The sequence below is a fragment of the Podarcis raffonei genome, chromosome 13 (assembly GCF_027172205.1).
Source record: "Podarcis raffonei isolate rPodRaf1 chromosome 13, rPodRaf1.pri, whole genome shotgun sequence".
Lineage (NCBI taxonomy): Eukaryota > Metazoa > Chordata > Lepidosauria > Squamata > Lacertidae > Podarcis > Podarcis raffonei.
Window position 1 is genome coordinate 52,021,807 of NC_070614.1, and position 27,218 is coordinate 52,049,024.

Below are 27,218 nucleotides of genomic sequence, written 5' to 3' on the forward strand. Positions count from 1 at the left end.
GTAGTCCATCACCTTCATCTGCCATTCTTCCAGGGTGGGTAAATCTTGTGTCTTCCAATACTTTGCAATGAGTATTCTTGCTGCTGTTGTTGCATACATGAAGAAAGTTCTATCCTTCTTTGGCACCAATTGGCCGACCATGCCCAGGAGAAAGGCCTCTGGTTTCTTCAGGAAGGTATATTTAAATACCTTTTTCATTTCATTATAGATCATCTCCCAGAAAGCCTTAATCTTTGGGCACGTCCACCAAAGGTGAAAGAATGTACCTTCATTTTCTTTACATTTCCAACATTTGTTATCGGGCAAATGATATATTTTTGCAAGCTTGACTGGTGTCATGTACCACCTGTATATCATTTTCATAATATTCTCTCTTAAGGCATTACATGCCGTAAATTTCATACCGGTGGTCCACAACTGTTCCCAGTCCGCAAACATAATGTTATGACCAATATCTTGTGCCCATTTAATCATAGCAGATTTAACCGTTTCATCCTGCGTATTCCATTTCAACAGCAAGTTATACATTCTTGAAAGTATCTTAGTTTTGGGATCTAACAATTCTGTTTCCAATTTTGATTTTTCCACCTGGAAGCCAATTTTTTTGTCCAAATTATAGGCCTCTCTTATTTGGTAATAATGAAGCCAGTCTCGCACTTTATCTTTTAATTTCTCAAAACTCTGCAATTTCAATTTATCTCCTTCTTCTTCCAATATTTCCCAATATTTCGGCCATTTGGCCGAAATATTGAGCTTTATCGCATTCATAGTCCACCATAGCTTAGCTCTCAGGAACAAACTTGTTCTGATCTCCCCAAGCGACTCCAAACTTTAACAAACTGCAGAAATTATATATATAGGGAAGTTTTATTATGTTTTTATATGTGTTGGAAGCCGCCCAGAGTGGCTGGGGCAGCGCAGCCAGATGGGCAGGGGTACGAATTGCAGTTATTATTATTATTTCCCTCCAAAAAGCTCGACACAACAACCCTGCGAGGCGTGCCGAGCGTGCGAGAAACAGAACGAAACGAGGCGGAATAAAATGAAAACCAGGCTCGCTCTCCTCCTGTCCCTGCGAAAGCTGAGCCCGTAGCTGCCTCCCCATCAGGGCAACTTCAAGGTCGAAGGAAGGGCAGGGTGCCAGACTGCTTTTTGCAGGAGGAACTTGGCAGCACCCACCGACTGTGGGATGTGGAAGGACGGGACAATTCGGGTGAGAGGAGGAAAGCTGGGCTCCGTTCCCTTTCCTCCCCCCCCGCTCCCCCCTCCCCGCAATGTGGCAAAGTCACCCCGCCATCGCCAACGTAGCACCCTCCAGGTGCTTTGGGCTACAGCTCCCAGGCAGCGTCGCCTGGTGGTTAGCGCCGGGGGGTCAGCAAACTATTTTAGCAGAGGGCCGGTCCACTGTCCCTCAGACCTTGTGGGGGGCCAGACTATATTTTGGGGAAGGAATGAACAAATTCCTATGCCCCGCAAATCACCCAGAGATGCATTTTAAATAAAAGCACACATTCTACTCATGTAAAAACACCAGGCAGGCCCCACAAATAACCCAGAGACGCATTTTAAAATAAAAGGGCACATTCTACTCATGTAAAAACACACTGATTCCTGGACTGTCCACAGGCCAGATTGAGAAGGCGATTGGGCCGGATCTGGCCCACGGGCCTTAGTTTGCTTACCCATGGTAGAGGGCTGGACTGGGACCTGGATTCGAATCCTGACTCGGCTACCGTCTCTCAGCCTGTGTCGTAGCCAGGAGAGCCCAGGGTTCGAATCCCCCCTCTGCCGCCCTGAAGCAAGCTCACTGGCCCGCTGCCTCTCAACCCGGCCTACCTCGCAAGGTTGTTGTGACGGTTAAATGAGGGAGGGGGGAAGAACCGTGACCCCCCCTCAAACTCCTTGCAGGGGGAAAAAGACAGCGAAGAATATCTGGAGGGTGCCAGATTGCCCGGTGCAGAAGACGTGTGTGGAGTCTGCTTTGCACAGAGCTTTCATATAAAGGAGGCTGTGGGGTGTCTTGGCTCAGCCCCCCCCCTTTGTAGAAGGCAAAAAACCCAATTTCTTGAGGGTGGGGGACTCTCAAGACTTCTTTATGGTGGGGGAGAGCAGGGATTTGGCAGCAGCAAAGGCAAGCTGTGTCCTCCGCTTCCATTCACCCCACGTCTCCCCCTCCTTTTTTACATCTCCCATTCATAAGAGTCCTATTTTTGGTCTTGAATGGATGCAGCTAAAATGGTCCCCAGGAGACGAATTTCTGCCTTGTGCGGCGCTGCCCCCTCCTGGCGCAGTGTGGGAACAGCAGCGCTCTCCTGGGCAACTGTTCAGCGGCTTGCAAGGCTGTTGTTGCGGCCAAATCGCCACCCTAAAAAAAAACAGCTGATGGGCTGGATGGAGCAGGGAGGACCCGAACCAGCGGATTCAAAGGGCAAGAAATGATATTCCGGCGAAAGATGGGCTTTCCTGCCTTGGGAGATTTTTAAAGAGGTCAGATGGAAATCTCAGTCCAGGGTTTGCTTGCTGTGACTCTGGCATGGCAGGGGGTTGGACTAGATGACCCCTGGGGGACTCTTAAACGGTAAAGGGACCCCTGACCATTAGGTCCAGTTGTGGCCGACTCTGGGGTTGCGGCACTCATCTCGCTTTATTGGCCGAGGGAGCCGGCGTACAGCTTCCGGGTCATGTGGCCAGCAGGACTAAGCCGCTTCTGGCGAACCAGAGCAGCACACGGAAACGCCGTTTCCCTTCCCGCCGGAGCGGTACCTATTTATCTACTTGCACTTTGAGGTGCTTTTGAACTGCTAGGTTGGCAGGAGCAGGGACCGAGCAACGGGAGCTCACCCCGTCACGGGGATTCGAACCGCCAACCTTCTGATCGGCAAGTCCTAGGTTCTGTGGTTTAACCCACAGCGCCACCCACGTCCAAGTCCACAGTTCTGAGTTCCCCTTGTTCAGCAGGCAGAAATTTCTGTCTTGATCCTTGAGGGGGAAGAGCTGTAGTTAAAAAGATATTCCCACTGCATGCAGATGGCCTCTGTTTTGATCTCTGGTGTTGAGAAAAAGGTGTTGACACCAGCCTGTTTCTGAAACATGCAAAACATGGACCACTTATAAACACTATTTCCAACTCCTCAAAAGATTCCATCAGCGGTGTCTCCAAAAATTTTTACACATCACTTGGGAAGACAGGCGAACTAATACCAGTGTACTGGAAGAAGCAAAGATCACCAGTGTCAAAGCGATGATTCTTCAACATCAACTTCGTTGGACTGGTCATGTTGTGCGTATGCCTGATGATCGTCTTCCAAAGCAACTACTCTATTCCGAACTTAAAAATGGAAAGTGTAATGCTGGTGGTCAACAGAAGAGACTGAAAGACTGTCTCAAGGCAAATCTAAAAAAATGTAGTATAAACACCTACAACTGGGAAACACTGGCCTGCGAGCGCTCCAGCTGGAGAACAGCCTTGACCAAAGGTGTTGTGGGCTTTGAAGACACTCGAACTCAGGACGCAAGGGAGAAATGTGCTAAGAGGAAGGCACGCTTGGCAAATCCACACCGTGATCAGCTCCCGCCCGGGAACCTATGTCCCCACTGTGGAAGGATGTGTGGATCCAGAATTGGCCTCCACAGTCACTTACGGACTCATTGTTAAAACTGTGTTTATGGAAGACAATCTTACTCGGCTATGAGGGGTCGCCAAAGAAATCTGGGCACAATTCTAAGCGCTGGTTGTGACCTATAATAATAATAATAATAATTTATTATTTATACCCCGCCCATCTGGCTGGGCCTCCCCAGCCACTCTGGGCGGCTTCCATAAAAAGCAAAAATACAGTAAAATATCACACGTTAAAAACTTCCCTGAACAGGGCTGCCTTCAGATGTCTTCTGAATGTCAGGTAGTTGTTTATCGCTTTGACATCTGCTGGAAGGGCGTTCCACAGGGCGGGCGCCACTACCGAGAAGGCCCTCTGCCTGGTTCCCTGTAGCTTTGCTTCTCACAATGAGGGAACCGCCAGAAGGCCCTCGGCGCTGGACCTCAGTGTCCGGGCTGGACGATGGGGGTGGAGACGCTCCTTCAGGTATACTGGACCGAGGCCGTTTAGGGCTTTAAGGGTCAGCACCAACACTGGACCTCAGTGTCCGGGCTGGACGATGGGGGTGGAGACGCTCCTTCAGGTAGAGCCAGTGTGGTGTAGGAGAGCCAGTGTGGTGTAGTGGACTCGTAATCTGGGAAACCGGGTTCGCGTCTCCGCTCCTCCACATGCAGCTGCTGGGTGACCTTGGGCCAGTCACACTTCAAAGAAGTCTCTCAGCCCCACTCACCTCACAGAGTGTTTGTTGTGGGGGAGGAAGGGAAAGGAGAATGTTAGCCGCTTTGAGACTCCTTAAAGGGAGTGAAAGGCGGGATATCAAATCCAAACTCTTCTTCTTCTTCAGGTATACTGGACCGAGGCCGTTTAGGGCTTTAAGGGTCAGCACCAACACTTTGAATTGTGCTCGGAAACGTACTGGGAGCCAATGTAGGTCTTTCAAGACCGGTGTTATATGGTCTCGGCGGCCGCCCCCAGTCACCAGTCACCTACAAATCCCTATCTGGCTTAGGCTCTCTGAAGGGCCATATTCTCCCCCATGAATCTGCCATATTTGGGGGGAGGCCGTTCTCTGTCCCACCTCCCTCCCAGGAATGTTTGGTGCTGGTGGTGGTTAGACGGGGCCCTCTCAGTGGTGGCTCCCTTCCTGGAGTTTAGATTGGCTCCCTTCCTTGCCGTCCTTTCGACGGCAGGCGGAGACATTTTCTTCTTTCAACAGGCTTGGGGGAACAAACTGCTTTTAATTGAAGTGGTTGGTTTTCATTGCTGTGGTTGCCCGTTTTCAACAGTCTGGGAGTTGTAGTTCAGCAAGCCGGAGTGGTGCTGCAACCTCTGGACCTGAAGCTCGCAGGGTGGTCTTGCAAGGCGAGGGGCACTCCCTGCCTCTCCTGGCCTAACCTCCCTGGCAGGGTTGTTGTAAGGAGGGAGCACCCCGAGATCTTCAGGTGAAGGGCAGTCGAACCATGTGGCCCCCCCAAGTTTGGAATGGAAGGTGGGATATAAAAAAGGCAGAGACTACATTGTGGGGCTGCTCCCTTCCACCAGACGTGCATCCAACAGCTTCATCGCCCAGATTTCAGAGGACTCTGAAGACACACCTTTTTTGATGCCCCAGGTGTCTGTTTTTGGGGAACCACCTTCATTTTTGCAGCTGGAAGTTGTTTGACATTGGATTACTTTTTTAAAAAAAAACAAGCCAGAATGAAAAGTAGAATCATAGAATCATAGAGTTGGAAGAGACCACAAGGGCCATGGAGTCCAACCCCCTGCCAAGCAAGAAACACCATCAGAGCACTCCTGACATATGGTTGTCAAGCCTCTGCTTAAAGACCTCCAAAGAAGGAGACTCCACCACACTCCTTGGCAGCAAATTCCACTGTCAAACAGCTCTTACTGTCAGGAAGTTCTTCCTAATGCTTAGGTGGAATCTACTTTCTTGTAGTTTGGGTCCATTGCTCCCTGTCCGCTTCTCTGGAGCAGCAGAAAACAACCTTTCTCCCTCCTCTATGTGGCATCCTTTTATATATTTGAACATGGCTATCATATCACCCCTTAACCTCCTCTTCTCCAGGCTAAACATGCCCAGCTCCCTTAGCCGTTCCTCATAAGGCATCATTTCCAGGCCTTTGACCATTTTGGTTGCCCTCCTCTGGACACGTTCCAGTTTGTCAATGTCCTTCTTGAACTGTGGCGCCCAGAACTGGACACAGTACTCCAGGTGAGGTCTGACCAGAGCAGAATACAGTGGCACTATTACTTCCCTTGATCTAGATGCTATACTCCTATTGATGCAGCCCAGAATTGCATTGGCTTTTTTAGCTGCCGCGTCACACTGTTGGCTCATGTCAAGTTTGTGGTCAACCACGACTCCTAGATCCTTTTCACATGTACTGCTCTCAAGCCAGGTGTCACCCATCTTGCATTTGTGCCTCTCATTTTTTTTGCCCAAGTGCAATACTTTACATTTCTCCCTGTTAAAATTCATCTTGTTTGTTTGGGCCCAGATCTCTAATCTGTCAAGGTCGTTTTGAAGTGTGATCCTGTCCTCTGGGGTGTTAGCCACCCCTCCCAGTTTGGTGTCATCTGCAAATTTGATCAGGATGCCCTTGAGTCCATCATCCAAGTCGTTGATAAAGATGTTGAATAAGACCGGGCCCAAGACAGAACCCTGTGGCAATGTAATGTTCAGCTTATGGCAAAGAGCGAAGTTGTTTGACATTGCATTCATTCATTCATTCATTCATTTGAAAACCCAGAATGAAAAGTAATGTTCAGCTTATGGCAAAGAGCGAACGATAAAGAAATAAGCAACAACAAAATAATATAAAAATACAAACATCTGGGGTGTCCCCGTCCCCACCCCACCCCGATTTAGAGTTTCATACACAAATACTGCTCAGAGGGACGTTAGAGGAAAAAACAGGAACAGGACCAAAGTCTATCTTTTATTAAAGTACAAAAAAGGGGGTTCCTAAAAAAAGCCATGCAGGGAAAATCAAAGCATATAAAATAAACTACAAAGCAATGGGAGGGGGGAGGCGGAGGGGAAAAGGAGAGGGCTTTGCTAAACTTCGGGACAATTAATTGCGGGGGGAAGGACTGTTTGCTAACGCGTCAGATCATTGTAGTTTTGGGTTTTGTTTTTCTTCCTCGTTTTTCTACCTTCCATGATTATTTTATTTGGAAACACACACACACACCCTCCATTGCCAACCTGGTTTGCCTTTCCAGATGTTCTGGTGCTCAACTCCTGACAGCGATGGCCAGCACAGAGGGCTGGGAACTGTAGTACAGAGCGCCCGGTGGGCGCACCAGGTTGGGGGAAAGGCTGCGCGGTCAAGGAATGTGGAGTATAACCGGGTCTCCACAGTCTAATACTGAACTGAATTAGAGCCCCCCCTGTAGAAACGAGAGCTCAACATTTCACCCTTCCCGCTCCCTAACAAGCCCTCGCCTGGGGAAATACATGTGGGGCAGGTTGCAGCGCTCCGCCACCCGTGTTACGAACTAAGCAGCATCTCTTTTGTAAAATAAAAATAGAAATTAAAAAAAGAAATACTGTTTGAGAAACTCAATTTTTATAAAAAATTAAAAAAACGAAGTTTTGACAGAGCAACAGTTCTCTACTCCTCAGTGAGGCAGTTCAGGAAAAAAACAAGAACTGGCAGTTACCTTGTGCAATTAGGAGAATGCAGCCTGTCCCAAACCATTTGATGGCAGGGGGGGCGATAGAAAGAGGCACCCCTCCCGCAGCAGCTATTAGGGAAACCCGGATTGGTCCAGGGAGGTTCAGCACTGCTGTGACCTGGCCCAATCAGAAGGCTGGAGAATGGCTCAACCATAAGAAGGGACTTTGGGAGGGGAAATGGGGTGAGGAGTTGGGGAGGGGAACAGGGGGGGATAGGAGAAGCAGCACCCCTATTCAGTTGTCCTTCACAACCACAGCCATCTTCTTCTGGAGCCTAGGGAAAGAAGAGATGGAAAAGGAGGTGTTAATTTAGGGTTATCCGTATTTCAAATAGCGAAAATCTGGAGTTTTTGAGCTATTTTTAAAGAAATCGGCCCAAATCTACACTCCCCGACATTTAATAATAAGAATAAATTTTATTTATACCCCGCCCTCCCCAGCCAAGGCCAATTTTTTAAAGAAATCTGCCGAAATCTACACTCCCCGACATTTAATAATAATAATAAATTTTATTTATACCCCGCCCTCCTCAGGGCGGCTAACAACCAATAATAAAAACAAGTTGAACGATTACAACTTAAAAACAAGATTAAAATACAACATTGAAACGCAGCCTCATCACAGGAGGAGAAAGGAAAAAAGAAGAGGGGGAGGGAATCAAATTTCAGTGATTTCCTCCCGCACGCCGTTTACAAGGGCCGAATAATTCGGCAACCCTAATTAATCTGAATTTATGGTGTGGTTTACCTCTGCGGATCGGGGCACAAGATCGACATGACTCTAATTATGACATGAAACCGTCCGTGATGAGCTCTGTTGACTCTGGAAGAAGTCAAATTGCCAGCCGCCGGCTCAAAGAAAGGCATTTCGGAATATTCTAAATGGCCTCGGTCCAATATACCTGAAGGAGCGTCTCCACCCCCATCGTTCTGCCCGGAAACTGAGGTCCAGCGCCGAGGGCCTTCTGGCGGTTCCCTCCCTGCGAGAAGCCAAGCTACAGGGAACCAGGCAGAGGGCCTTCTCGGTGGTGGCACCCACCCTGTGGAACTCCCTCCCACCAGATGTCAAAGAGAACAACTACCACCAAACTTTTAGAAGACATCTGAAGGCAGCCCTGTCTGGGGAAGCTTTTAATGTTTAATAGGTTATTGTAGTGTTTTGTTGGAAGCCGCCCAGAGTGACTGGGGAAACCCAGCCAGATGGGTGGGGTATGAATAATAAATTATTATTATTATTATTATAATTATTATCCTGAATATTCACCCACCTCCCACTTAAGGATGAAAAGAGGCAAAATTGGTTGCCAAGGACGGGAGACTCAACTCCTTGACACCCATCCTCACAATGTCGGTGACTTGAAGGCAGACATAAACACTTAGGTTCGGATAATGCTGAGTTGCCATATGTCCAGGTTTTCCAGGACAAGTCCTCTTTTGGGGAGTCGCCATGCCCTCCTGGGCAGATTTTTGCATTTTACATGAAATGTCCTGGTTCGGGGGAAGGGGGATTATTTGTTTTTTAAAAATTGGGGGGGGGTAGCCCACACTCATAACAGGAGGAGCAAGCAGCCATTATTTTGGGGGGGGGGGAATCAGCAAGCTCTTAATGAGCCTCAACAACCTCAGATATGCAGATGACACAACCTTGATGGCAGAAAGTGAGGGGGAATTAAAGAACCTCTTAATGAGGGTGAAAGAGGCGAGCGCAAAATATGACCTGAAACTCAACATCAAAAAAATGAAGATCATGGCCACTGGTCCCATCACCTCCTGGCAAATAGAAGGGGAAGAAATGGAGGCAGTGAGAGATTTTACTTTCTTGGGCTCCATGATCACTGCAGATGGTGACAGCAGCCACGAAATTAAAAGACGCCTGCTTCTTGGGAGAAAAGCAATGACAAACCTAGACAGCATCTTAAAAAGCAGAGACATCACCTTGCCGACAAAGGTCTGTATAGTTAAAGCTCTGGTTTTCCCAGTAGTGATGTATGGAAGTGAGAGCTGGACCATAAAGAAGGCTGATCGCCGAAGAATGGATGCTTTTGAATTCTGGTGCTGGAGGAGACTCTTGAGAGTCCCATGGACTACAAGAAGATCCAACCTCTCCATTCTGAAGGACATCAGCCCTGAGTGCTCACTGGAAGGACAGATCCTGAAGCTGAGGCTCCAAGACTTTGGCCGCCACATGAGAAGAGAAGACTACCTGGAAAAGACCCTGATGTTGGGAAAGATGGAGGGCAGAAGGAGAAGGGGACGACGGAGGACGAGATGGTGGGACAGTGTTCTCGAAGCTACCAGCATGAGTTTGACCAAACTGCGGGAGGCAGTGGAAGACAGGAGGGCCTGGCGTGCTCTGGTCCAGGGGGTCACGAAGAGTCGGACACGACTAACCAACAACAAAATGAGCCTCAAGCGGCTCGAGTCAGCGAGCCACGCTGCACCCCACAAAAGCAAGCAAGAAAGCAAGGCGAAAACCCCACACTCCAATCTGACCAGACTGGTGGATGGAGCTGGCGAGATGGAGGGGGAAAAGGATGTAGCCGGGGAGGAGGACACCTGCTTGGCATGCAGAAGTCACTGCCAGTCGACGCTTGAAGATAGATGGGAGTCAGGAGAAGGGCGAAGGAGGCAGCGTTTAACCACTCACACTTTGGCCGGCTCCTTGTTTTGCTTCATCAAATCTTGAAACTCGATGGCTTCTTTTATTTTCTTCAGCAGCTGGTACAGCTTCCGGTCACGAGTCTGGAAAAGGAGGAGGAAATATTGTCGTCATCAATTATTCCCATCGTATTTATTTATACCTTCGCTTTCCCCCACAGACCAGGAACCAAAGCGGCTTACAGAAATTAAAACAGCGCAGATTGAGATACGAAAAAGCTAAGCGGTGGAAGATCATTGTTCCAAAGTAATTAAGATGTAATTTATTTATTTTTAAAGAAATCTATTAAAATGTAGATAATAGAAGCAGCATGGTACTAGACTATTTAAAAGCCCTTTCTTTAAAATCCCATTGCTTCCCAAGAGCCTGTTGGAATAAAATCATCTTCACCTACTGGTGGAAGGACAAGGGAGCCAGTCTGGCTTCTCTAAGCAGGGAGTTCCAAAGGTGTCTGGGAGCAGCCACCACCAAGAAGGCCCTGTTCCATGTCCCCACCTGTGAGGGTGGCAGGACCGAGAGAAGGCCCCCCCACCGAAGATCTCAGAGCCTGGGCAGGTTTGTATGAGGGAAATATAGTCCTCAGGCATCCTGGGCGCAAGCCATACACAGGGCCTTCTTGGTGGTGGCTCCTCCCAGGGAACTTGGGTTCCAAGAAGTGCTGTTTTTGGGGGACAGGGGGCGGGCTGGTGTGGGGGACTCCCTGGTCCTGAACGAGGCAACTGTGCCCCTGAAGGATCAGATGCACAGCCTGAGACTCATTTTGCACTCACAGCTGTCCATGGAGGTGCAGGTCAATTCTGTGTCCAGGGCAGCTATCTGCCAGCTCCATCTGGTACGCAGGATGAGACCCTCCCTGCCTGCAGACTGTCTGGCCAGAGTGGTGCATGCTCTAAATATCTCCCGCTTGGACTACTGCAATGCGCTCTACGTGGGGCTACCTTTGAAGGTGACCCGGAAACTGCAATTAATCCAGAATGCGGCAGCTGGACTGGTGACTGGGAGTGGCCGCTGACACCACATAACACCGGTCCTGAGAGATCTGCATTGGCTCCCAGTACGTTTCAAAGTGTTGGTACTGACGTTTAAAGCCCTAAACGGCCTCAAAGGCCCAGTAGACCTGAAGGAGCATCTCCACCCCCATCGTCCAGCTCAGACACTGAGGTCCAGCTCCGAGGGCCTTCTGGCGGTTCCCTCCCTGCGAGAAGCCAAGTTACAGGGAACCAGGCAGAGGGCCTTCTCGGTGGTGGCACCCGCCCTGTGGAACGCCCTCCCACCAGATGTCAAGGAAATAAGTAGTTATCTTTAAAAGACACCTGAAGGCAGCGCTCTTTAGGGAAGTTTTAAATATTTCATGCTGTATTGTTTTTAACACTCGATTGGAAGCTGCCCAGAGTGGCTGGGGAAACTCAGTCAGATGGGAGGAGTATAAATAATAAATTATTATTTATTATTATTATTAACCAGGGAGCGGCCATCTTGCAGCCCCCTCGCAGTCCGAGGGGGGACACTTAAGCCAAACGGACGCAGTTCGGCGTGAACATTTATGCAAGGCCCAGGATGCGATGCGACTTTCAGGCTTTCCCGCCCCGCAAAAGTCACCTGGATGGTATAAACTCTTCCTTCAGTGCTACTGCCGACGCCGCTGGGAGCCTCTACGATCCGCTTCTTGGAGCCTCCTGAATCACTGCTCTGAGAGAAAGCTGTGGAAAGGGACAGGAGGAAGGGTCGGTTTATTTTATTTATTAAATCTGCACACACACACCCTACTTCACGCGCAGCTCTCAGGGCGCTTTGTAACGGTTTGCCACGGAAGAAATGCAAAATGCGTAATAACAATAAAAATCAAAGCTACCATCTCACATGTAATAATAATAAAATTTTATTTATATCCCGCCCGTTCCAGCCGAAGCTGGGCTCAGAGCAGCCAACAACAGTAAAAGTAACATAGTTTACATAAAATCACAATCAATTAATTGAGATACATTTGAAAATCAATTCATTCTAAAATCAATTCAGAGTCAAATTAATGGCAACCATTGGGCCAGAGTTCTATGAGGATTACAGAAGGAGGGCGTCAGACGTCCAAAGGTCTGCTTGAAGAGGAACAAATATTAAAACAGTGTTACCTTGGCTCCCGGACAAATTGGCTCCCAAAAACAGGAAGTAAGTGTTCCGGTTTGTGAACGTTTTTCGGAAGCCGAACGGACGGACTTCCAGAACGGATTGAATTCGTGAACCAAGGTACCACTGTATATGCGTCCCCTTTTGAAAGTGCCCTCCGCCCTGGAAACACCCCCCCCAAACCCAACCCTAGAACAGAGGGAGAGAATTGCATTGAGAGGAGCAGGCTTGCATTTTAAAATACCGTCTTTTCTGCTCTATAAGACTCACTTTTTCCCTCCTAAAAAGTAAGGGGAAATGTGTGTACCTCTTATGGAGCGAATGCAGGCTGCGCAGCTATTCCAGAAGCCAGAACAGCAAGAGGGATTGCTGCTTTCGCTGCGCAGCGATCCCTCTTGCTGTTCCGGCTCCTGAGATTCAGAATGTTTTTTTTCTTGTTTTACTCCTCCAAAAACTACCGTATTTTTCGCACCATAGGACGCACCGGACAATAGGACGCACCTTGTTTTAGAGGGGGGAGAACAAGAGAAAAAAATTCCCTCCCTCTCTGCCCAGCGCCCCTTCAGCGAAGCGGCAGGAGGCGCTGCGCAGAGAGGGGTAGAATTTCCCCCCTCTTGTTTTCCCCCTCTAAAACAAGGTGCCATTTAAGGTGCGTTCAGTCGCTTTCAGGCGGCTACCTTGGAAGCCTGGAGAGTGAGAGGGGTCGGTGCGCACCGACCCCTCTCGCTCTCCAGGCTTCAGGTTCCTTTCGACCTGCTCTTTGGGGCTGGCGGGGGGAAGCCCACCACCAGCCCCAAAGAGCAGGTCGGGGAGCAGCGGAAAGGCGTGCGGCTATAGAGGCTCCTGCCATAGCCGCATGTCACCTCTCTAGCCGGGAGAGGGTAAGCGGGGCTTCTTTAGCCCCGAGTGCGCTCTCCCGGCTGGAGAGGTGGCGCGCGGCTATAGAGGCTCCTGCCATAGCTGCGTGTCACCTCTCCAGCCGGGAGAGGGCCGCGGGGCTATGCTGTCTTCGCTCCATAGGACGCGCACACATTCCCCTTTCATTTTTGAAGGAGAAAAAGTGCGTCCTATGGTGCGAAAAATACGGTAGGTGCGTCTTGTGGTCTGGTGCGTCTTATAGAGCGGAAAATACGGTACTTTTATTTTTTAAAACCAGAAGCCTTTTTATTGGGTATAGTGGGTGACAAGATACCAAGGGAAGATAAAATACTCTTTATGTGTGCAACAACTGCGGCAAGAATCATTTTAGCCCCAAAATGGAAACAGCAAGAAATACCGACGCAAGAAGAGCGGAAGATGAAAATGATGGACTGTGCAGAACTGGCGAATTTGACAAGAAAAATCCGAAACCAGTATTCCCAAAAGGACTGGAGTAAATTTATACAATATTTGAAAGATCATTGTAAGCAATTAACATCACTAGCAGGGTTGCCTGAAGACTTGTAATGAGAAATTTTCTACGTTTCTATATTTAAGTTTCAAGTCCTTTTGCAATGAGTGCAGTTAGAATTGGAAAACGCAATTTCAATCAACTGTTTTTATAGCTGGTGTTAGCCGCCCTGAGCCTGGTCTTGGCTGGGGAGGGCGGGGTATAAATAAAATTTATTAAAGCAAAGATTATGGGATAATGGGCACAGTGACTTGCGATCTCGATCGCACACAGTCTGTAGTCCGCTGGCAGTAGGAGTACAATACAGGCATGTCTTTAAGTTAACATCTTACATTAAAAACCTGACAGTACCAAACTATCGAAGGCTTTTCACCAAAGCCAGACTAAATGTCTTTCTTTCTGCAATGTTGGATGGCAGGTTGAGAGGAGTTCCCTACCAGGACAGACTTTGCTCGTGTGCTCAAGACATCGATTCAATAAAACATATTTTGTTGCACTGTGCAAAATATGAGCAAGCCAGGGCTGAACTGATACTACCCTTGCTGGTACCTTTCCCGGGAAAATCAGAGGCTCACTATGTCAGGTTCCTATTGGAAGACCGGACAAACGCTAGAACATTAGCAGTGGCAAAGTTTTTATCGGTGGTTGCAAGAACCAATGATCCCTATATTCTGAACAAAATGCTTGTTTAACCTGCAGGTGGGCTGTATGAATTATGTATTGCTTTGTAATGATTTGTTGGGTTTCTGGACCATAATAAAGATTGATGATGATGATTAAAATGCAATGATATAAAGGTTAATTTTGAAAGCTGTGAGGCAGGAGGGAAGGAAGGAAGTCGATAGACTCTAGAGAGCCAGGGCAGTAAAGTAGATAATGATGATGCAAATGTATATTATTAAATGGAAAATAAATAAAAATTATATATATGAGTAGCAGGCTTGCTTACACGCTCCTGGGCTCCCCGACCATTCCTGGGACGACTCCTCTTCAGACTTGCACTGTTTGGCGTTCCCGCTGCCGGCTTCCAGTCGACTCCTCTTGGTGTTCCCGCCGCCGTCAGATTCGAGTTTATTCCTCTTGGCGTTAATTCCAGAGGGAGGCATTCTCTTGAAGTTCTCCTCCTCCGTCTTGCGGTCCCGGCCTGGGCAGGCGCAGACCCGGGCCTCAAAGCAGCGTCGTCCGAGAAGCTGGCCCCTGCGGAGAAAGGGAGGACGGACGGGGAGAGGAGACGTCAGACGAGGGAAAACTTTTTCCCTTTTTCTTTGCAGCTCAAGGGCCGCATTCACATCTGGAGAAGGCTTCCGAGGGCCGCATGCAAGTGGGAAAGGCAGAAAGGGACGAAGGAATGAATGGGGTTTTTTTTACCTCCATGAACTAGGCTCCCCATGCAGGCAAAGAAAGAGTCCAAAGGCCGGGGCAAATTTGCAAATGACAGCAAGGAAGCCAGGCGATGGCGTTTTCCCAAGTGGTTACAGTGCTCCCTTGGTTCTCAAGCGCCTTGGTACCCAAACAACTTGGAACCCAGACACTGCAAATCCGGAAGTAAGTGTTCCGCTTTGGGAACTTTTTTCGGAAGCCGAACATGCTCCGTTTTGAGTGTTTAATAGTAATTATTTATTTATACCCCGCCCATCTGGCTGGGCTTCCCCAGCCACTCTGGGCGGCTTCCAGCGAAATATTAAAATACCGTAATACATCAAACATTAAAAGCTTCCCTAAACAGGGCTGCCTTCAGATGTCTTCTAAAAGTCTGGTAGTTGTTGTTCTCTTTGACATCTGGTGGGAGGGCGTTCCACAGGCTTCCATTTTGAGTGTTACGCTGAAGTCTGTCAGTTTTTGCTATTTACAGTGGTACCTCGGGTTACATACGCTTCAGGTTACAGACTCCGCTAACCCAGAAATAGTAATTCAGGTTAAGAACTTTGCTTCAGGATGAGAACAGAAATTGTGCGGTGGCAGCAGTGGGAAGCCCCATTAGCTGAAGTGGTATCTCAGGTTAAGAACAGTTTCAGGTTAAGAACGGACCTCCAGAATGAATTAAGTTCTTAACCCGAGGTATTTTGCATTTTTTCGGCTCTTTTTTGTGACTGTGCGGAACCCAGTCCAGCTACTGATTGATTGACCGCAGCACATTGTTTATCGCTTTCATTTTATGGATCAATGGTCTCGTCAGAGAGTAAAATTCATGTTGAAATTGCTGTCTCAGGGGTTGTTTTTAAAAGTCCGGAACGGATCGCTCTGTTTTGCATGACTTTCTATGGGAAAGCACGCTTTGGTTTTGGAACGCTTTGGTTTTGGAACGGACCTCCGGAACGGATGAAGCTTGAGAACCAAAGTACCACTGTAGCCAGATTTGGACAGGACCCCTCCCTTCCTTGCGGTTCAACAGGATCAGTACCCACCCACCCACTGTCACAGATCTCTAGGGCCACTGGGCACCCTTCTCCCACCCCACCCCCCAACCCTGGACCTATAGTTAGAGCAAGGATCTATATAATAACATAATAATAATAATAATAATAATAATAATAATAATAATAATAATAATAATAAATTTTTATTTATACCCCGCCCTTCCTGGTTCAAAAACCGGGCTCAGGGCGGCTAACAACAAATTTAAAACACTTAATTATAAAAGCAGAATAAAATACAGTATAAAAACATGAACAACAATAAAAATCAAAAATCAATTAGATAATCCCCAGGGCTAGCTGGCTGAATTGGTCCTACTTGGGCCAGCGAGGAGACCAGGGGAGAATTAGCTGTGGGGTCTCAGAGCGGGTGATCTTCATAAAAGGGGAAGGGGAGGGAAGGAAGGGGAATAAAAGATCAGGCTGAATTCAAATTAAAGCCCAGGCGGAATAGCTCTGTCTTACAGGCCCGGTGGAAGGAGGTTAAATCCTGCAGGGCCCTAGTCTCATGGGATCTAGAGCCAAGCACCAAAGAAATTTTAACAGATCTCAGATCTCACGAGAAATTTGGTTCTAGAGTTATGGGCTTGCTTCAACGCTGCCTGTGATCTCTCTATCTGCAAACAGGAGCTCAGAGCCCCATCTCCTGGCCACAGACCCGGGGCGCTGGCCTCATCCTTCCCAGAGAACCCAGGAGTCCTGGAACCCAGGAGACAGCGCCCCCAATGCACTCTCGAGGGCCCTCCCTGGGGGGCAAGGAGGCGCCGGGGGGAGGAGGGAGAAGAGAGGAAGAGGATGAAAAGTGTTTTACGCACAGATGGGTCTCCAGGGTGATGATGATCAGGATGGGGCGGCGGTTCATGCCCCCCTGGCAGGAACTGTTGCACATGAAGTTGTAGAGAATCTTGCTGCTCTCCGTCCCCAGCTGAAAGGCAAAGAGGGGGCAGGAATTGGGGCACAGAGACCTGCTGATCTCCCCCCAGACTATTCAAGGGGAGCGTCTTTGCAAGGTGCAATGCAAGATCATTACTACTATAATTACAATTATTATCATGAGGGAGAAAGTGTGCAACTTTCTTTGCAAGCCGCATAGTATTACAATTACAGTGGTACCTCGGGTTACAGACGCTTCAGGTTACAGACTCCACTAACCCAGAAATATTACCTCAGGTTAAGAACTGTGCTTCAGGATGAGAACAGAAATCGTGCTCCGGTGGCACAGCAGGAGGCCCCATTAACTAAAGTGGTGCTTCAGGTTAAGAACAGTTTCAGGTTAAGAACGGACCTACAGAACAAATTAAGTACATAACCAGAGGTAAAGGGACCCCTGACCATTAGGTCCAGTCGTGGCCGACTCTGGGGTTGTGGCGCTCATCTTGCTTTATTGGCCAAGGGAGCCGGCGTACAGCTTCCGGGTCACGTGGCCAGCAAGACTAAGCCGCTTCTGGCAAACCAGAGCAGCGCACGGAAACGCCATTTACCTTCCCGCCAGAGTGGTACCTATTTATCTACTTGCACTTTGACGTGCTTTCGAACTGCTAGGTTGGCAGGAGCAGGGACCGAGCAACGGGAGCTCACCCCGTCGCGGGGATTTGAACCGCCGACCTTCTGATCGGAAAGCCCCAGGCTCTGTGGTTTAACCCACAGCGCCACCCGCGTCCCTATAACCAGAGGTACCACTGTATAATTAATATTAATTAAACGTGCATACGGTAGCCCTACACCCAAATATCTCGGGCGGTTTACAGCGTTAAAAATACAGCGGAACCTCTGCTGTCAAAAGCTTCGGAGGCAGAACAATTCGGAACCCAAACGCCGACAGACCCGGAAAAGAATGCTTTTGTTTTCGAATGGCTTCCGAGGCGCGGTTCTCCATCTGTCGATGGATTTTGCCGACCGGCAACCGCGCCTCCGTTGTCGAACGTTTCAGAAGCCGAACAGCCTTCCGGAACGGATTACAGTTCGGCAACCGAGGTTTCGCTGTTAACGCAAGATAAAAACTCTCCAAAGAGAGTTCAGGAACTTCAACTCGGAGCAGAACTTGGCAGCCAGGACAAGACAGCTTGACCCATTTGCGCCGATCCTGGCCCGACGTCACTGGCTGCCGCGACACCTGAATGCAAAGGGTAGATCTCCAGTTCGATCCAGGGATCTTTCCCCGGTCCAAGCCCCCTCCCCCAATGCCCCAATTTCGATAACCTGGGGTGCCTCGTAGGGAATGACGACGCTGTGGCGCTTGGTGTTCTGGTCGGATAAGTACTGGGCCTGCCGGTTCCCTTCCACCCGGATCAGGTGCTCGGCGGGGGCGATGCCTTCTGGAGGACACAAAACCGGATCGGGGCCGGGGGGGGGGGGAGAGGGAGAAGGGGAGAGAGAGAAAAGGATGGGGACGGCTGCTTTGCAAAAGTGACGGGCGGCACAGGCGGCGTCCAAAGTGGGAACGTGTGCCGCATGATGGTTTCAACAGCGTGGCCTCTGAGCGCGTGCAGAGGGCCCACCCCACACCGGAGGCTAACCACCCCCAAACCGCCTGCTCCACATAGGTAAAGGTAAAGGGACTCCTGACCATTAGGTCCGGTCGTGGCTGACTCTGGGGTCGCGGCGCTCATCTCGCTTTATTGGCCGAGGGAGCCGGCGTACAGCTTCCGGGTCATATGGCCAGCATGACTAAGCCGCTTCTGGCGAACCAGAGCAGCGCACGGAAACGCCATTCACCTTCCCGCTGGAGCGGTACCTATTTATCTACTTGCACTTTGACATGCTTTTGAACTGCTAGGTTGGCAGGAGCAGGGACCGAGCAATGGGAGCTCGCTCCGTCGCAGAGATTCGAACCGCCGACCTTCTGATCGGCAAGCTCTAGGCTCTGTGGTTTAGATCACAGCGCCACCTGGGTCCCTTAAATCTTTTTCTACTGCATCTTAAAACATAAAAGGTCAAGGACCCTTGGATGGGTAAGTCCAGTCAAAGGCGATTTTGGGGTTGTGGCGCTCATCTCGCTTTCAGGCCGAGGGAGCCGGCGTTTGTCCGCAGACAGCTTTCCAGGTCTTGCGGCCAGCAGGACCAAATCGCTTCGGGTGCAATGGGACACCGTGACGGAAACCAGAGCGCATGGAAATGCCATTTACCTTCCCGCTGGAGCGGTACCTATTTATCTACTGGCACTCGTGTGCTTTCGAACTGCTAGGTTGGCATGAGCAGGGACCGAGCAACGGGAGCTCACCCTGTCGCGGGGATTTGAACCGCCAACCTTCTGATCAGCAAGCCCTAGGCCCTGTGGTTTAACCCACAGCGCCACCCACATCCCTGGGAGTAAATTTCAAGGAGGGTTACCTGGAGGCATGCTAAGAGGCAAGAGGGGGCTCAGGTGAGCGCTGGGGGCGTAAATCGCTGCCCAGCTTAGGAAAGGTCCTTTTGCCGGGTCAAGCTCATCCCATTTCATTGAATTAATCAAACTAGTTTCAATCGGGTTCGGAGCCAATGCGCAATTCATCACTCTCGTTCCAAGATTTACGGTGTTATTCTTATCTCCCTTAGTGTGTTGTCCAAAGCGCTCTTCCGAATAACGCTTTTTATAGCGCAGGGGAACCGGTTCTCGAGCTTTTTCCCCTGGGCTGCACTTTCAGAATAAAGATCTGCTTGTGCGACACCAAATTTGTTTATCGTTAAGAAATTCGTCAGAAAATGAAAAGAAACAACTGCTCTGTTTATAGTGAAGAGCGCAGCTGCTTTATAATTTGATCGTATATAATCTAATCGCACCTTAAACCCAGGTTGCGGTAGCCAAAACTGAAAGTCTAGGCACCTTTTCTTTATAGTGAGAATTATTTGTTGTTGTTATTTATACTTTTCAAGTTTATACATTTTATTTATTTATTTATGTTTGTTTTTCTTTCTGTTTCCCTTTTCCTCTTTTCTTTTTTTGTAACCTTCCTTAATTTCTTTTTCCTTTTTCAAGTCTGCAAGTTTTGATTTGTACGTATTTGCAATAAAATTGAATAACCTTTTTAATATAGATAGATGATAGATAGATATCAAGTCTCACTGACTAGTCATTTAAATTGCGATTCGATTTAAATCAAACCCACAAAGCATGCATTTGGACGGGGGAGGAAAGAGGAAGGCTGCGCCGGGTTCGAATCCTCCAAATTTTCCCCTTTTCTTCTTTTTTTGTAACCTTCCTTCATTTCCTTTTCTTTCTTCAAGTGTGCAAGTTTTGATTTGTACGTATTTACAATAGAATTGGGATTATTTTAACAAATATATATAAATCAAGTCTTACTGACTAGTCATTTAAATAATCGTCATTTGATCTGATTTAAATCAAACCCACCTTGACCACAAAGCATGCATTTGGACGGGGGAGGAAAGAGAAAGGGTGCGCTGGGTTCGAATCCTTTGTAGACAACTCCTCAGGGCATCGGCCCAGTCCTCGTCCCCAGAGACCAGCGCCCTTGCCCAAAAGAGCCAGCCCATTCCCTCTGCTGGAGCTTACCGCGGCTGCCCTCGCCAGAGCGCTCGTGGTGCGGGCATCGCTTGACCACCTCAGCGATGTGCTCAGACTTCTTGAAGATGGCTGTGGTGCGAATGACAGCCCAGGGAGGGGGCGGCGTGGCCACTTTGATGAGGACGGGGCAAGTCTTGCCCATCTGGCAGTAGAGCTTGTTGAGATCCGGTGAGTACTACACATTGGGGCGGAGAGAAAAGAGAGGGAGGGAGAACATTACAACATGGAAATTATACAATTTATTATCATCACCTTGCCGACAAAGGTTCGACAACATGACCATTGGGGCCCCTCTGTAATTCTACGATTCCATAAATCGATTAAATTAGTTAAGAATGATTTGTAGAGTTAGGTAATTTGGAAAGCCAGAGGAAAGCCAGAAAGCGTTAAAGTCGATAATGATGATGTAAATGTGTATTATTAAATGGAAAATTAAGATTGCTGGAAGAAATATCAACAACCTCAGATATGCAGATGACACAACCTCGATGGCAGAAAGTGAAGAGGAATTAAAGAACCTTTTAATGAGGGTGAAAGAGGAGAGCGCAAAATATGGTCTGAAGCTCAACATCAAAAAAACCGAAGATCATGGCCACTGGGCCCATCACCTCCTGGCAAATAGAAGGGGAAGAAATGGAGGCAGTGAGAGATTTTACTTTCTTGGGCTCCATGATCACTGCAGATGGTGACAGCAGCCACAAAATTAAAAGATGCCTGCTTCTTGGGAGAAAAGCAATGACAAACCTAGACAGCATCTTAAAAAGCAGAGACATCACCTTGCCAACAAAGGCCCGTATAGTTAAATCTCTGGTTTTCCCAGTAGTGATGTATGAAAGTGAGAGCTGGACCATAAAGAAGGCTGATTGCCGAAGAATGGATGCTTTTGAATTCTGGTGCTGGAGGAGACTCTTGAGAGTCCCATGGACTACAAGAAGATCCAACCTCTCCATTCTGAAGGACATCAGCCCTGAGTGCTCACTGGAAGGACAGATCCTGAAGCTGAGGCTCCAAGACTTTGGCCACCTCATGAGAAGAGAAGACTCCCTGGAAAAGACCCTGATGCTGGGAAAGATGGAGGGCGCAAGGAGAAGGGGACGACGGAGGACGAGATGGTGGGACAGTGTTCTTGAAGCTACCAGCATGAGTTTGACCAAACTGCGGGAGGCAGTGGAAGACAGGAGTGCCTGGCGTGCTCTGGTCCAGGGGGTCATGAAGAGGCGGACACGACTAAACAACTAACAACAACAACAACATCTGAAGCAACATTTAAAAAACAACTTAAAAAGCAAGTTAAAAAGAATAACTGTGAGATGTCCAAGCAACAGGCTCCACCAGCCTCCGAGGGAACCCAGGCGTCCAGCCGCGCCCCCCCCCCCAACCTCGGAGTCGAATCTATATTAATTCTGGAGCTGTAAACCCTACAATTCTCTCCTGCCCCCACGACAGCTCCCCTCTTCTCTCCCCAAATGCCCTAGATCAAATACTGGTAGATCACCGGATGTCTGGGGTAGATCACCGGCTCTCCACAAAGAAGCTCAAGAACTTTGGCTCCCCTAAAAAAAAGCTCAAAAACGTCCCCCCAAACAGGGCTCTCCTTCCTACAAAAAAACGCTCAACATCTTTGACATGAACCCCTAAAAAACGGGGGTGGATCACTGCCAGTTTTTAACTCTGTGAGTAGATTGCGAGTTGGCCACCCCTGCCCTAGATCTTATACCCTTGCAGGATAATCCAGCCCCCCCCTTTCACCCTCATAGGAATGTATTAAGCCTGGCCCACCCCCAATAATTTTTAGCACCCCTCAGAAAATGTAGGAATCAATTCACACCCGTCCTTTTAGGCAACACCCCCCCCAAAAAACCCCAGCAGTCTTTTTGCTGGCTCTTTGCTTTACATTAAAATTCCTTTCCTGACACTGTTTTTTTTTTGGGGGGGGGTAGTGATCTCAACCACACAGGATCCCCCCTCCCCAAAAAAGCCACACACACACACACACCACAATCCTATTAACATGCACAAAGTTCAACTAACCTTTTCGGCCATCACTGCAGAAGAGCAAGGGATTTAATTTTGGAGACTGAGCAACGGTGTCCGTCCGTCTCTCAGCCCCCCCCCCCAAATCCCTCCCAGTGACGCAGGAAACTCAATGAACTGCGCAAGGAGGAGAGCAAAACATGTCCAAACTTGCCTTATGGAGTTGGGGGGGGGGCGTGGAGAAAAGGGGTCTGGTCTAAAGTCCAGCCTCCTCGAATATCCGCCTTTAAAAAGCTGCGAGACTCGGGTCGCAGTCACAACATGCGATCAAAGCACCACTTCCAAAAGCCGGGAGTTTTTTCCGCCCAAAGAATTGTGGGAACTGTAGTTTACTGAGGGTGCTCAGAGGCGAGAGGAGGCCCCGTCCCCGCTGTGGGATCTACAATTCCCAGAGCAGTTTAGTAATCAACCCCCCCCCCTTTTTTGGGAATTGTAGCTCTGTGAGGGGAAGAAGGGAGGCTTAACAAACTATAACTCCCAGAACACTTTGGTGGGAGGAAGTGATTGACGGGTTAAAAGTGGGACGGTGCTGCTTTAAATGTATAGTGAAAATGGGGCCTTAGGAATTTCTCAACAAGTCTTCAAAGTGAATTTTCTTTATCCCAGGGCCCATCTGCGCCATACATTTAAACTCTTTAAACAGTAAAAACTGAGACCCCTATATATATACAGTGATACCTCAAGTTACATACGCTTCAGGTTACAAACTCTGCTAAACCAGAAACAGTGCTTCAGGTTAAGCACTTTGCTTCAGGATGAGAACAGAAGTCGTGCTCTGGCGGCACGGCGGCAGCAGGAGGCCCCATTAGCTATATTGGTGCTTCAGGTTAAGAACAGTTTCAAGTTAAGAACGAACCTCCGGAACAAATTAAGTACTTAACCACAGGTACCACTGTGTGTGTGTGTGTATACCGTATTTTTTCCTCTATAAGACTCGCTTTTTCCCTCCTAAAAAGTAAGGGGAAATGTGTGTGCGTCTTATGGAGCGAATGCAGGCTGCGCAGCTATCCCAGAAGCCAGAACAGCAAGAGGGATTGCTGCTTTCACTGCGCAGCGATCCCTCTTGCTTGTTCTGGCTTCTGAGATTCAGAATATTTTTTTCTTGTTTTCCTCCTCCAAAAACTAGGTGCGTCTTGTGGTCGGGTGCGTTTTATAGAGTGAAATATACGGTGTGTGTATATCTATCTCAGGGAAACTGTAGTTTATAAAGGGTGCTAGGTGCTGTCTGAATATCCCTATTACAACTACTCTGGGAAGTATAGTTCTGTGAGGGGAATAGGGGCTCTCTCAGCACCTGGAACAAGCTACAGCTCCCAGAATCCTTTGGGGGGGGTGAAGCCATGATGGTTTGACGTGTGGCATCACAGCGCTTCAAACAAATGGCACCAAGCCGGCCGATATCCTTCAGCTGGGTGCCCCCAAGCTCCTTTGAACTACAACTCCCACCGGTCCCCGGCCGGCAGGGCAAGAGTCAAGGATGGGTGTTATCCACCCGAAGTGAGTTTCTAAAAAGAACGTGGCCCCTTCCAAACATTTTGGGAAGGAGAGAGCAGGCCAGGTCTTCTGTTTGTGAAAATGAAGCGTTAATGGGTGACAGCAGGAACCCCTAGATTGGTGCCAAGATATAAGACTTTGAAAAGCTGGTATCACTGGTTCAGCTATTCCTGCATTGCAAGACGGTTCGACAACATAGCCATCAGGGCCCCTCTGTAATTCTACGATTCTACAAATCAATTAAATTAGTTAAGAATTAATTGTAGAGTTAGTTAATTTTGAAAGCCAGGGTGGTAAAGTCGATAATGATGATGTAAACGTGTATTATTAAATGGAAAATTAAGATTGCCGGAAGAAATATTAACAACCTCAGGTATGCAGATGACACAACATTGATGGCAGAAAGTGAGGAGGAATTAAAGAACCTTTTAATGAGGGTGAAAGAGGAGAGCACAAAATATGGTCTGAAGCTCAACATCAAAAAAACGAAGATCATGGCCACTGGTCCCATCACCTCCTGGCAAATAGAAGGGGAAGAAATGGAGGCAGTGAGAGATTTTACTTTCTTGGGCTCCATGGTCACTGCAGATGGTGACAGCAGTCACGAAATTAAAAGACGCCTGCTTCTTGGGAGAAAAGCAATGACAAACCTAGGCAGCATCTTAAAAAGTAGAGACACCACCTTGCCAACAAAGGTCCGTATAGTTAAAGCTATGGTTTTCCCAGTAGTGATGTATGGAAGTGAGAGCTGGACCACAAAGAAGGCTCATCACCGAAGAATGGATGCTTTTGAATTCTGGTGCTGGAGGAGACTCTTGAGAGTCCCATGGACTGCAAGAAGATCAAACCTCTCCATTCTGAAGGAAATCAGCCCTGAGTGCTCACTGGAAGGACAGATCCTGAAGCTGAGGCTCCAAGACTTTGGCCACCTCATGAGAAGACAAGACTCCCTGGCAAGGTCCATAAATGACCATATAGCATATATTCAACACACTCAAAAATAAGCGACAATTTGTTGCTGACAAAGGACAGCTGGGCATAGAATGGGCCCAGTTACCTTCAGTAGCTTATAATAATTTAATAATAATTTATTATTTATACCCTGCCCATCTAGCTGGGTTTCCCCAGCCACTCTGGGCAGCTTCCAACAGAATATTAAAAGGTAAAGGGACCCCTGACCGTTAGGTCCAGTCGCGGCCAACTCTGGGGTTGTGGCGCTCATCTCGCTTTACTGGCCGAGGGAGCCAGCGTCCAGCTTCTGGGTCATGTGGCCAGCAGGACTAAGCTGCTTCTGGCAAACCAGAGCAGCGCACGAAAACGCCGTTTCCCTTCCCGCCGGAGCGGTACCTATTTATCTACTTGCACTCTGACGTGTTTTCGAACTGTTAGGTGGGCAGGAGCAGGGACCGAGCAACGGGAGCTCACCCCGTCATTGCGGGGATTCGAACCGCCAACCTTCTGATCGGCAAGTCCTAGGCTCCGTGGTTTAACCCACAGCACCACCCGCGTCCCAACAGAATATTAAAAACATGATAAAGCATCAAACATTAAAAACTTCCTTAAACAGGGCTGCCTTCAGGTGCTTAGGGCCTCATCAAACCTAAATCCGGCCCTGAATGCACCCCAACCCATTATTTTTTTAAAAATTAGATCTCCCCCCCGCCCCACTTCCACCCCCCTGCCCAGCTCCGTACGGTGCAGGTGACAGATTTGGAGGTCCCCGACGCCTCAAATGCCAGCTCAAACTTGTGCTCGCCAGGGTAGTCTTCAGTGGAAGGGACGGCCGAGGTGGCGGGGAGGATTATGCCCTCGCTGCTCTGCTCGCCCGCCTGGGGGGCACTGCCCTCCTCTGGGAAAGGAAGGGCAAAAGTCTCCAGGGTCAGGTCCTTATGAAGTTCCTCCTGGGAGGGGTGGAGGGTGGGAAGAGAGAAAGAAATTAAAAAGAGAATTATGGTGTTGCAAGTTGAATGGACCAGAGCGAGCAATGTGGTCTCAGCAGGACAAGTGCCCAAACATCATCACCATCATCATCTTCTTCCAGTGGTACCTTGGTTCTCAAACTTCATCCGTTCCAGAAGTCCGTTCCAAAACCAAAGCGTTCCAAAACCAAGGCACGCTTTCCCATAGAAAGCAACGCAAAACGGATTAATCCCTTCCAGCCTTTTAAAAGCAACCCCTAAAACAGAACTTTAACATGAATTTTACTATCTAACGAGACCATGGATCCATAAAATGAAAGCAAAAAACCCACAATCAATCAATCGGTAGCCGAAAAATACCGTATTTTTCGCACCATAAGACGCACCTATTTTTTAGAGGAGGAAAACAAGGGGAAAAAATATTCTGAACGAAACAGTGGATGTATGATTTTTGTGGTTCATGCTGTGGCCACAGACATGATATGTGATTTGATGGTGAGTCTGGGGTAGCCCAATGCAAAAAACCCGAGGATCCATGGGCTTTTACCTCCCCCCTCCCAGGCAGCCTCCTTTATCTCTAGCGTCACTTATCTCTCTCCCAATCGCTTGCTGATCAGCTGCTTCCTTTCAACACCCCCTTCCCTCTTTCTAAAAAAAAAAAAGAGCATGATCTGCTTTTCTCCCCTGGGCAATTCGGCTCCAGGGGCCACACATTCGCTCCATAAGATGCACAGACATTTCCCCTTTTTAGGAGGAAAAAAGTGTGTCTTACGGGGCAAAAAATAAGGTAGTTTTCTATTTTAACTTACATTATAGTCCAAAAGCTATTCATCAGGAAATAAGGATTTGTTTTAAGTTTTTCATGTGTCCTAAAACTCAGTCTAAGTTTAAAAAAACACACAAAAAGCCATTTAACCACATCAGTTAACAAACATGGATACATATGCTATAAAGTTATTGTTTTAGTTGAATAGTTTCAATTGGTTTTAAGGAAATGATTATTTTTCTCTTTCCAACAAAGTACAGCAGAAAAGTTGTCCAACTATAAACAGTTGACTTATTAAACCTCACAATAATTACACAATTATCTATGTATTTCTAACAGTATAAACAAATCAGTAATTTTTGATATAACTGTAAAACCCACTCTGAAATTTTATTCATTCCATAAATGAAACCTTTATCTGGTTGTAAATATTAAGATTATACCAGCAAGAATGAATCATTCTGTAAAAAAATAAATGATTTAAATCAAGTCTTACTGACTAGTGATTTAAATCAAGTCACTGATCAAATCAAGTTCTACCTCTTTCAAATCAGAACCAGTGAAGGCGGTGAAGGTTCTGTGTGAGTGTCTGGAGGCAGTTGGAGGTTGGATGGCGGCTAACAGATTGAGGTTG

At 48.1% G+C, this 27,218-nt stretch overlaps 1 protein-coding gene across 2 annotated transcripts in view; it reads right to left on the reverse strand.

Annotated features, from left to right (window-relative positions):
* Positions 1-6,749: 6,749 nt before the first annotated feature.
* The window catches only part of TP53 (tumor protein p53), a 30,767-nt gene continuing 10,298 nt past the window's right edge, over positions 6,750-27,218 (reverse strand). For both annotated transcript variants that reach the window (XM_053360639.1, XM_053360640.1), the window contains exons 3-10: positions 25,594-25,800; positions 20,360-20,546; positions 18,067-18,182; positions 16,683-16,792; positions 14,403-14,650; positions 11,542-11,642; positions 9,931-10,025; positions 6,750-7,558 (exon numbers count right to left, since the gene is read on the reverse strand). In XM_053360639.1, the coding sequence (XP_053216614.1) occupies positions 7,519-7,558; positions 9,931-10,025; positions 11,542-11,642; positions 14,403-14,650; positions 16,683-16,792; positions 18,067-18,182; positions 20,360-20,546; positions 25,594-25,800 (1,104 nt within the window). In that variant the 3' untranslated portion in view covers positions 6,750-7,518. The remainder of the gene's footprint in view (positions 7,559-9,930; positions 10,026-11,541; positions 11,643-14,402; positions 14,651-16,682; positions 16,793-18,066; positions 18,183-20,359; positions 20,547-25,593; positions 25,801-27,218) is intronic.